This window comes from Onychomys torridus, chromosome 3, assembly GCF_903995425.1.
Source record: "Onychomys torridus chromosome 3, mOncTor1.1, whole genome shotgun sequence".
Taxonomy (NCBI): domain Eukaryota; kingdom Metazoa; phylum Chordata; class Mammalia; order Rodentia; family Cricetidae; genus Onychomys; species Onychomys torridus.
This window is the reverse complement of record NC_050445.1, coordinates 39,643,310-39,654,793: the sequence shown is the minus strand read 5'-3', so window position 1 is coordinate 39,654,793 and position 11,484 is coordinate 39,643,310. Positions and strand designations below refer to the sequence as shown.

The window sequence follows — 11,484 nt, the reverse complement described above, 5'->3', positions numbered from 1 at the left end:
TCCGGAGTGCTGGGATTAAAGGCGTGTGCCACCACCACCCAGCCTGTTTCTTCTTTTTAATGTAACAAGCTATTGTACGTTTATTCAAGGCTTACACAACACTTGTCAGATTAAAGTTGATAGATAGTTGCCATTATGTATTATTAGTTATCATAACAAAATACCCCAAAACATGAAGTGCCTCCTCCATGGAAAAAAAAAAAGTTAGAGACCATACTTTAAAAGAGTAGACATTGTTCCCGCACAGTTTGGGAAGATGTCAGGAGGGCTGGATTCTTCTGAGCCTGGTGTTGCTGGCTTGCAGATGGCCTCATCTTAGGCTCTCTTGCCTTTTTGCCTATGTTGGTGAGTCCTTGGTGCCCTTTCTTCTCCTAGAGACTGCTAGCTAGATTAAGGTTCTACCCTTATGACCTGATTGAGCCTCCATTATGTCTGTAAAATCTTTTTGAAGTTACATTTATTTATTGTGTGTATATGCCTATATGCACAAATGCCACAGTGAACACAGGGAGATCAGAACACAGTCTGAGGGGTCAGTAGTCTCCTTTTACCATGTGGGTCCCAGGGGATTGAACTCAGGTCAAAAGTCTTGGCATCAAGTGCCTTGACCCACTGAGCCATCTCACTGTCTCTTTACCACCTCTGTTCTGCCTTATCTCCAAATACAAGATGGCACTGAAGGTGTCAACATTTAAGTTTTAGGGAACACACAGTGCAGCCTGGAATATATTACAATTGTGTGTGTTAATTTACAATGGTATGGTACACATTTAAAAAAGATAGCCGAGGGGCTGGAGAGATGGCTCAGAGGTTAAGAGCACTGACGGCTCTTCCAGAGGGCCTGAGTTCAATTCTCAGCACCCACATGGTGGCTCCCAACCATCTGTAATGAGACCTGGCTCCCTCTTCTGTACACATAATACACATAATAAATAAATTAAAAAAAAAAAAAAGATAGCCGGGTAGTGGTTGTGCTCGCCTTTAATCCCAGCACTCAGGAGGCAGAAGCAGGTGGATCTCTGTGAGTTCGAGGCTAGCCTGGTCTACAAAGCGAGATCCAGGACAGTCTTCAAAGCTACAAAGAAACTCTGTCTCGAAAAAAAAAAAAAAAAAAGATAGAGACTGATTTAAAAAAAACAAAACCAATACCTTAAACACTTAAACAGATGAAAATAAACATTATGTAAGTTCCAAAAAGTTTCTAGGCAGAAGAAAGTACACTGAGAAATTCAGGAAATTACCATCCACGATTCAAGATGTCATTTAGATAAACGTGCCCATCTAATCCAAGAATGGTCATCAGTTCCTGCAACAGTTGCTCAGGTGTGTGTCATAATAGGTTGCCAAGGAAGTTGTCATAGGCCATGGAGGGAAATCGTTCCCAGTCCCCTTTAGCCCTTTGAGCATGTTTTATTTTCTAAGCCAGAAGCTATCATGGGAGACCTTTTGTCTTTATTCTGGGGGGTGGACCCCCCTCCCAGGCCCCTCAGTTTTACCATCCCAAGTCAGGATGCTGAGTGCCGGAAAGATGACTCTTGTGGGACAATAGGAAGTTTCCTGCTTTGGTATTTCATCATCATACTGATCCTCATGTTTTTCTCTCGGGCTTCCGTCTGGGTAGGGAATCCTTTTCATTTTAAATCGTATCTTTATAAGGTTTTTCGTCAACTACATTGTCTGTACTTTGATGAAAGTGACTCTTTAAGGTTTTTGTTTTGTTTAAAAATTATGCAATTTAGCTGAGCAGTGGTGTCGTATACTTTTTAATCCCAGCACTTGGGAGGCAGAGGCAGGAGGATCTCTGTGAGTTCGAGGCCAGCCCGGGCTATAGAGTGAGTTCTAGGAAAGGTGCAAAGCTACAACAGAGAAACCCTGTCTGGAAAAACAAAACAAAACAAAATGATGCAGTTTCATGCCAGAGACTCTAAAGATATTGAAAAGAAAAAAGAACATTAGAAGTACTCTACTCCTTTTTCGTAGAGATAAATACTGTTAAATTTGTGGAGAGCTTCCTTCTAGGTTACTTTCTCCCCTGCTTTTTCTCAGTATATCTCTCATCTTTGCTCTTTCATTGTCAAACTTATATTTTATGTATTTTCATTTTTTTAGATTTATTTATTTATTATGTACACAGAAGAGGGCACCAGATCTCATTACAGATGCTTGTGAGCCACCATGTGGGTGGTGGGAATTGAACTCAGGACCTCTGGAAGAGCAGTTGGTACTCTTAACCTCTGAGCCATCTCTCCAGCCCTTATGTATTTTCATATCCTGACTTTTGAACTTAATGTTTTGTAATAGTCATGCAAACAGCACCTTTCATTGTAGCTTTTCTGTCTTATGGCTGCACTATTAAAAATTCTGCAGTTGAAGCCGGGTGGCGGTGGCACAGCCTTTAATCCCAGCACTCCGGAGGCAGAGCCAGGCAGATCTCTGTGAGTTCGAGGCCAGCCTGGTCTACAGAGCAAGATGCAGGACAGACACCAAAACCGCACTGAGAAACCCTGTCTCGAAAAACCAAAAACTAAACCAAACAAAAACAAAAACAAATTCTGCAGTTGAAAATTTAGGTTGTTTACATTTTGTCCACATGCTATGTAATACTGAGATGAATCTCTCTACTGATTAATGACTTCCAAATCCCTCTTATAGCCACATAATTCCATTATCAAAGATAGAAATGTTAGTCATGTTGATAGGACACATGGAGGATGTGGGGGAGTGGTTAGAATGGAGTAATATGTTTTATGCACAGAGTAAGATACAGAATTAAACTAAACAGAGCCAAAGTCAGCACTGCTAGTCACAGATTAGCAAAAGAAAATGCTAGAAGTGTAAGAACGGCATAGTCCACTTTATCAAGGTCCTGGCCCTCAATGGATTATGAGCAACCACCCTCTTATAAATTGCTGACACAGAATCTTTTCTGGCCATTAATAACGGACCGGTGATTAATCAAGCTACCATCATTTAGCATTAGAGCCAGAGCTCACCGCTGGCAGTGGTCAGCTAGATTGAGTGCTACATTAGTTCTGGATGGAGAAGAGAAGGTTTGTTATTTCGATGCCAGGTAGATTCCATTATAATAATAAAAATCTCTTCCCCCTACCACCTCCTGGCCAAGAAGTTTTATCTGAAGTCTAAATGCTTCTTAAGGTAAATACTTTGCCAGAAGGAGAATCAGAACAGTGATAGCTTATATGTGTTTAGACTCCCTAGCTAAGTATATTGAATTTGGCCTGGCCAGAAAAGCTACTTTAGAAAATTAACAAAAAATTGGAATTGATCACTGGCAATTTCATCATGAAGACCATTTAAGAGGTCTAAGCTATTTTTTTGTTCTCTTGCTTACATCAGCAATTTAGAGTCATAGAGCTATGCTTCAAGGACTGAAGGGGACATGTGGTCCAGCCTTCTGTCTGTAGGCGAGTAAAATACTTTTTTTTTTTTTTTTTTTTGGTTGATAAAGCCCAAGGAATTTAAGTGACTTGTCCAATGTCACACAAGTGGCCAGTGACAGAGGGAGAATGGATCCAGACTTCCTGCCATATTATTTGTTTACTTCAAAGTATAGTTTGAAATGTTGAATCAATTCTACTCGGTGCTGATTAAAACCTTAATTCTCTCTGAGGTTTCATCTTTCACCTTGGGCCCTTGTGGCAGCTATAGTTGGTTGGCCTGCTGCTTCTGAAAGGTCCCAGATTTGAAATCTGAGAACTGCAGGAGAGCTAGTGGAGGAGGATGCAGTTTCCTCCTTTGAACATGCCGTGGTCTCTGTGAAACCGTGGGCCTCTATCTCCAAACCTTAAAGCCGCAGTAAAGAGGGACAGCGATGTAGAAATTGTCCTCCAAAAAGCAATATGCTGGTCATCTCCATTTGCCACTTTTTAAAAGATGTGTCTTCCCTTTTGTTTCCAGCTAAGAGATATACCCCCCTGTCCAGTTGACTTGCTTGTTTAGCATTTCTTAAGATTGCGAGTGCTGGTTTTATTTTTCTAGATGATGATATTAATCTGCACCTCTTCTTTTTGCATATGTAGAAACTGAGCTTAGAAGGTGTTGGGTGGCGGATGAGACGGCAGAGCTGCTGTGTGGCAGAGAGATAGAGTGCAGCCCACACTGTCTGTCCTGCCCCACAGAGTAACCACTGTCACTGCTGTCCCTCACTAAGTCATACACGGGGACAGTTAATGAAGTGCTTGTGGTAACCACAACTCATACGATTCCACTTAGTTTAATGCAAAAATCTTTCTTTTGACTTTGTGGTTATATTTTGATTTGACATCTAATGTGGAAGCTCTCCATGGAAATGATTTTATAAACCTAGTAAGTGCCTTTAAACACCTTTTCCCTCAACTACAAAAGTGCACACTACAGAACACAAGATTATTAGAATGTAGACAAAATGTAACAGACACTACTGTAGATTATGTAGACACCACCAACTCCTATTAACATCTAGGTTCGTAAATATCCAATCTTTTAATAATTCTAATAATTCCTTGGTGCCTGTCCTTGCTCTGTAGACCAGGCTGGCTTCAAATTCACAGACATCTGCCTGCCTCTGCCTTCCGAGTGCTGGGATTAAAGGTGTGCGCCACCTGGCAATTAAGGAATTTTTTATTCGTTTTACATACCAACCACAGATTTCCCCTTTCTTCCCTCCTCCAGCCCCTCCAGCCTTCCCCCACAACCCACCCCCGATTCTCTCCTTCAACAAGGTAAGGCCTGCCATGGGGAGTCAGAAGAGCCTGGTTCATTCAGTTGAGGCAGGTCCAAGCCCCTCCCTCTGCATCAAAGCTGTGCAAGGTGTCCCACCATAGGTAGTGGGCTCTAAAAAGCCAGTTCATGCACCAAGGATGGATCCTGATCCTGTCATACATGTTTCTTATATATGTATGTCCCTTGACGTCTTTGCAAGTCGTTAGCTGTTTTGCGGTCATGTTGTTACATATGAACTTGCATCTTGATTTTAGCCTAATAGTCAAATATTTTCTCACATGATGACATACTTACTTAAGATATTTACAACTGTATCTTACATAGTCACACCATAATTCAGTTAACTATTGCGTACTTTTGAATTTAAGTCTATGTTATCCTACATATTGTATTTTATGCCAATACTGTCCTGGAACTTGCTCTATAGACCAGGTTGGCCTCAAACTTAGAGATCTGTTTGCCTGTGCCTCCCAAGTACTGGGATTAAAGGCTTGCACCAACTCTGCCTGGTCCTAATGAATATTTCTATGTACAAAGCTTTCAGTGTATGTGGCTTTTTTTTTTTTTTAATTTTTGTTGTTTTGCTTTCTGTTGGAGGAAATAACCTCTTGGTAATAGATTCCCTGAGAAAGAATGTCAGATGTGTTCATGAATGTCAGGTGTGGTGGCATTTCTGTGATCCCAGAACTCAGGAGCAGAAGCAGAAGAATCCCATAATCAAGGGCAGTTTTTGCTACATAGTGAGACCTTGTCTCAGAATAAAGGACAGGACAGTGAGTGTTTCTTAAGTCATTCCTGATATTGGTGCTTTCTATGTGTTAGGGTGACATAGAACTTACAATTCAAAAGTAGATAATGGCTAATTAAATTATGGTGTGATCATGTAATATACAGTTGTAGGTTGGACTGTGTGGTGCACACTTTTAATCCCTGCACTTGGGAGGCAGAGGCAGGTGGATCTATCTGAGTTCAAGGCTAGCCTGTTCTACAGAGTGAGATCCAGGACAGTGAGGGCTACATAGAGAAACCCTGTCTCAAAAAAAAAAAAAAAAAAAAAAAAAAGGTATTTAGAGTTGGAACTGTGCACAGAAATTTAGCGTTCCTGGTTGTCATGCTCACAGATAGCATATTATGGCAGCTTATTGGAGGAAAGTTGAAAAACCGTCAAAAATGCCGGGCAGTGGTGGCGCATGCCTTTAATCCCAGCACTTGGGAGGCAGAGGCAGGTGGATCTCTGTGAGTTTGAGGCCAGCCTGGTCTACAAATCGAGTTCCAGGACAGCCTCCAAAGCTACAGAGAAACCCTGTCTCGAAAAACCAAAAAAAGAAAAAAGAAAAAGAAAAAAAAACCATCAAATTTTGTATGGCAACACTGGGACTTGATATGTAGTATAACCCAAGTTAGCCTTGAACTCAGAGTCTTCCAGGTTCAGCCTCCAGAGCAGTGAGATTACAGGAGTGCACTACCATGAAGGGCTTTTAATAAATTAATTAGTTAATTAATTAATCCATTTTTTTGAGATGGGGTCTCATTATGAAGTCTTACCTGATCTGGAGCTCACTGTGTAGACCAGGCTGGTTTCTCACCACAGAAATCCCTGGCCTCTGCCTCTGAGTGCTGGGATTAAAGGCGTGCGTCACCACACCTGGGCATACTGAGTTCTGAAAGACTAATGTGCAGCTTTTTGAGACTGGGTCTTGCTATATAACCAAATGGCCTGGAACTCAGGACGGTGAGTGTTGAGATTACAGGTGTGTGCTGCCACATTGGGATTCAAATATGGTTTTCTTCTAATGTTTGTTACATTTACGTACTTATTGTGTGTGTTTACACATGTGCCTGAGCCTGAGCCTGTGCACCAGTGCATATGTGGAAGTCAGAGGATAACTTTTGGTAGTCAGGTCTCTTCTTCTACCACGTGTCTCCCAGGGACCAAAGGCTGGTCTTCAGGTTTAGCACCATGTGCCTTTACCTACTGAGCCTTCTTGCCAGGCCCCCAATCCATTTTCTGAATGATTTTTTTTGTTTGTTTGTTTTTTGAGACAAGGTTTCTCTGTGTAGTTTTGGAGCCTGTCTTGGATCTCCGTCTATAGACCAGGCTGGCCTCGAACTGACAGAGATCTGCGTGACTCTGCCTCCCCAAAGCTGGGATTAAAGGTGTGTGCCACTGCTGCCCGGCTGATTTTTTTTTTTTTTTTTGACTTTTACTTTATAAAATTGTTTGTCTGTTTGAGGGTGTCAGATCCCCTGGAAATGAAGCCAGAGACAATTTTAAGCTGCCATGTGCGTGCTAGGAATTGAACCCAGGTCCTCGAAAAACAGCCAGTGCTCTTAACTGCTGAGCCCTAGTCTGTTTTTAAATGAAACTTCTGTGTAATATCAGTGATGGAAAAGTTTATCTTCCCATGAGTATTATTTTGTCTCCAGTCTTTGCTCACTTTCGCTTGGTTGAAACATTTTGGTGGGTTCTGCTATCAAAGCCTGGTCTTCTGAACTGGCAGTGGAGGTACGTTCACTGTGACAGGAACTCAGGCTGTACTTATTTAACAGGGTTGACTGTTTAAAGTTAGAACTTAGTGCTGGGCAGTGGTGGCGCACGCCTTTAATCTCGGGAGGCAGAGGCAGGCGGATCTCTGTGAGTTCGAGGCCAGCCTGGAGTACAGAATGAGTTCCAGGAAAGGCTCAAAGTTACACAGAGAAACCCTGTCTCGAAAAGCCTAAATAAATAAATAAATAAATAAATAAATAAATAAATAAATAAAGTTAGAACTTAGTAAAGAGCCTTGAGCAGTGGTGTTGAACATGCAGGCGTTAATGCAATGCAGCCGACTGAGTTCCTCTTCCTGTGTTCCTGAAACAGATGTCTGAGAGCAAAAGGGAAGATGACAGCAGGACAAACGCATCAGTAAGCAAAGGTGAGAGTCGGCACACTTGGTATTGGAGGGGGGAACGTGGTGCTGAGTGTGCAGAGGCCAGAGCAGAAGGGAAAGCAGAGAGAGGCTTAGGCCTCCCCACACCAGCAAAGGTCACTGGATGGCCCCTGTGCTTCCTCCTCCCAAATGCAGTGACAACTCAGATGGCCCAGCAGAGCCACCAGCTCAGATGCCCCAGGAGAGCCACCATAAACGACAAATTACTGGAAGATAGAGCTCACTTGGTTGCCATGTCTCAGGGCTTGCATTCACAAAGCTTTGTGAATAGACAGATTTGTGTGTCTATAATATCTATAAAATGTATCGATAGCAAAGATTTCTATTCCACAACTGACAAAGAACGAGGTACGCAGTACTTGTGTTAAGTGCTCTATAGACTGCTGCCTTCACACACAGGGCTCTCTTTGGCTTTGGCCAGACCCTTGCCTCCTGGGTCATGTCATAGTTATAGGCTACCAATTGAATATAATGTTAGTATAAATGTTATTGTCCTCGAAGTTAAGGAATGATGGAATGGAGACATAGATGTGTGTTGGTACTCAGCTTAGTTGTCCCATATGGCTTCTTTGTTGAAGTGAATCATTGCTTCAGAATACTGGAAGAATATTTGTTTATTTGGGTTTTTTTTAAATTTTTTGTTTGCTTTTTATTTATTTTTTGAAGAATATTTCTTAATTTTGGGTTGCTACTCACAATATAGGTGGCAGCCGTGACAGTCTACATCAGAAATACACTTCCTCCATCATTTTTTTAGCCCTGGGCAATCAGTGAAACCATACACTAAGCCCTGATCTTTTTGCTAGTTTCCAGGTAAATGCTCACTCTAATGATGGTTTTGAGCTGGCACAATATTGTCACAGAACAGAATTGGAGACAGATGTACAATAATAGCACATCCTCAAATAGTACTTCCCACACCCAGATAAACAGCTTTGAGAGCACAGAGCATAATAAACTGTAGTAAGATAATTAGGAAATTATGGGCATTAAGTAATTATCACCTTTTTGGTAGATTGATTTAATTGTACATTTGTGTAATTTGTTTAGTAATGATGGTTTAACCATCTCACAAAATTTCCAAAAGTGTATTAGATTTTTGAGCTGGTACGAGCCGCCATCAGCATGGAAAAGACCATGAAGAGAAGAGAGGACTTCTGGCTGTCATACCCTCTCATACACATACTGGGATCTTTGAAACTTCAAGACAAAGTGGGAGAGGTCCTTCTCTGGGAACTTTCTCCTCTGGAAACCTTCCCATTTGATGACATAGTCAGGGTTTGCAAAAGTTCAAAAGAGATTTCAAGAACCTGTGTGACTGCTCCAGTCTTTGTGGGATGGTGTACAGTCCTAGCAATGTAATCATTTTGCTGACATTAGCCAGTGATTGAGAGAGGCCGTGGTTTGACAGCTAGTGATCCTACACATGTGGTAGGCTTTCTTGGGTGATGGGAAGTTGGTAGTCAAGGTCCTATCATTTTGAAAAGTGCCATTTTGAAAACTTCTAGCAGTTTCCTGAAACTACAGTAATAAACATTCAAGACTACATACAGTAACTTACTTCCCTAGATTCCTATCACTGCTCCCACTGAAGACCTTGATAATGGCTGGCCATAAGAGATATTTATGGGTGGTCAGGTGACTTATTTATTTATTTAGATAGGGTCTTACTATGTAACCCTATTTGACCTGGAACTCAACTTTGTAGACTAGACTGGCCTTGAACTTACAGAGCTCCATCTGCCTGGGAATCTGCCTCCCGGGTGCTGGGATTAAAGACATATACCCCCACATCTGACTGAAGGACCTAACATTCTTTGACTGATTACTCACTGGTTATGTCAAACAAGGACCAACTGCAGGCCAAATCAAAACTCTGAGACCTCCATCTCTGTCCCAGGTTCAGCCCTGTAACTATGCCAGTGTGTAAGCAGAAGGCAAGGCGCTGGCCCTATGGACGCCTTCTGTGGTCCCCAAAGATGTACAGTTCTTCCCTTGTCTGCCTGTCCTTCTCACTGACCTTTCTTCCTTCCTTCCTTCCTTCCTTCCTTCCTTCCTTCCTTCCTTCCTTCCTTCCTTCTTTCCTTCCTTCCTTCCTTCCTTCCCCCCCCTCTCTCTCTTTCTTTTTGTTGTTGTTGTTGTTGTTTTTTCTTTCGAGACAGGGTTTCTCTGTATAGCTCTGGCTGTCTTGGAACTCTCTCTGTAGACCAGGCTGGCCTTGAAGTCTCAGAGATCCCTTTGCCTCTGTCTCCCAAGTGCTAGGACTAAAGGCGTGCACCACCACCACCCAACTTCACTGACCTTTTTATAACAACCTATTATTAATGACTATTATTGCCTAACTTGTCGATCTGTTTTGTTGGTTAGAAAGCAAAGAAACTTCCCATAAGCGACAAAATAAAGACGGATCCTGGGACTCGTCACAAGTAGTGAAGAAACCAAAGCAGAACCACCTTTCTGTGGTGACTGACTCCGAAGTGGCTTTGGTCAGCGCCTATCTTGAACAGAGACGAGGTAGGCGCCATTCCCAGTTTCACCGAGTGAGTCAGATCCAGCAAGACAGTGATACCACTGAGTGTGACAGTGAGGAATCTAACTCTGGAGTGTCCTCGTGGAAGGAGAGCGAAAGCGAACACCTTCCGTCACCCGCCACCTTCAAGAGGAGAAAATCAGTGTCGAGGCCAAGGGATCTGGAAAATTACCAAATCAGAGAAAGGCCTTGCCTCCACTGCAAAGCCATGAGAACCAATGAATGGTTGACACGCCACTTCCCACCAAGCACCTCAGTAATGTCTCCCATGAAGGGAGAGACTCAAGAGGAGAATTTGACACCTGGCATCAACACAAAATTAAGTAAATTTTGAATCTTGGCACCCTTGCCTTACTTGAAGTCAAAAGAAGGAGATGAATAAAACATGAAAACCAGAGTTGTAGGTGAGGAGACGTTTACAATAAAGCCTCTTTGCTAACAACGAAAGTATAATTGGAACCCAAGAGGTCAAATTTCAGGCAAATTCATTGTTCAAAACAAGGGCAGAGAATGTGTCCATGCCACCACAGGAACACGGAAGACTTGTATCTTCCATGATCTTTTTTTTTTAAGTCAAAGGAGCCCCGGGCAGATAGTCCATACCCCGGGTGTATGTGTTTTGTTTATGTCAATGATACAAATACAAAAGCTTTTTGAAAATATATTTATGTTGAGAAACCACTGAAATCTATTCCTATGTTTTGATTATCTGACTGCCTAAACAAATGAGGTGACTATGTGAATCAGGTGATTTTTGTAATAGCTGAAGTGACTCTACTAGAGTGTGTTGATGGCTATATTGAGTCCACTAAGGGCTGTTGTGTAAAGGAGTTTAAGGGCCTGGAATATGACTTTATTTCTAGAGTACATCAGGGAGAAGGAAAGTGTGACTCAGAAGGCAGCTGGGCTGTGACTTGTCCTCCACTGTTGTCCCAAGACCATGGCAAGTGTTAAAACTTTTTTTCTAACACTTGTTAAGGAGAAAATTTTTATTTGATACTATTACAGTCGAGATGGATAAAGGAGCTACATAGACATGAAAGCCCAGTATAAGATAAATGATTTATAGCCAAGGAGAAGGTTGAGGAGAGTCATTGGATGGAAATTACTAGAGGAGGGTAATGGATAATCCTGCTAAACTTACCTAACACTGATTTTTGAGACAGGGTCTCACTAGGTAGCCTTGGCTGGCTTGGAACTCGTTATATAGATCAGGCTGGCCTCAAACTCAGCGATCTGCCTGCCTCAGCATCCTGGCATGCCAGGTAGTGGGTTTAACAGTGTGGGCCACCACATCAGGTC

General features: G+C 42.2%; 1 protein-coding gene across 1 annotated transcript; it reads left to right on the top strand.

Moving 5' to 3' along the window:
• Positions 1 to 1,359: 1,359 nt before the first annotated feature.
• Ssmem1 (serine rich single-pass membrane protein 1) lies at positions 1,360 to 10,862 on the top strand. Its single transcript, XM_036180470.1, has 3 exons — positions 1,360 to 1,617; positions 7,583 to 7,637; positions 10,020 to 10,862. The coding sequence occupies exons 1-3, from the start codon at positions 1,435 to 1,437 to the stop codon at positions 10,514 to 10,516; spliced, it is 735 nt and encodes a 244-aa protein (XP_036036363.1). The 5' UTR covers positions 1,360 to 1,434; the 3' UTR covers positions 10,517 to 10,862.
• Positions 10,863 to 11,484: the final 622 nt, after the last annotated feature.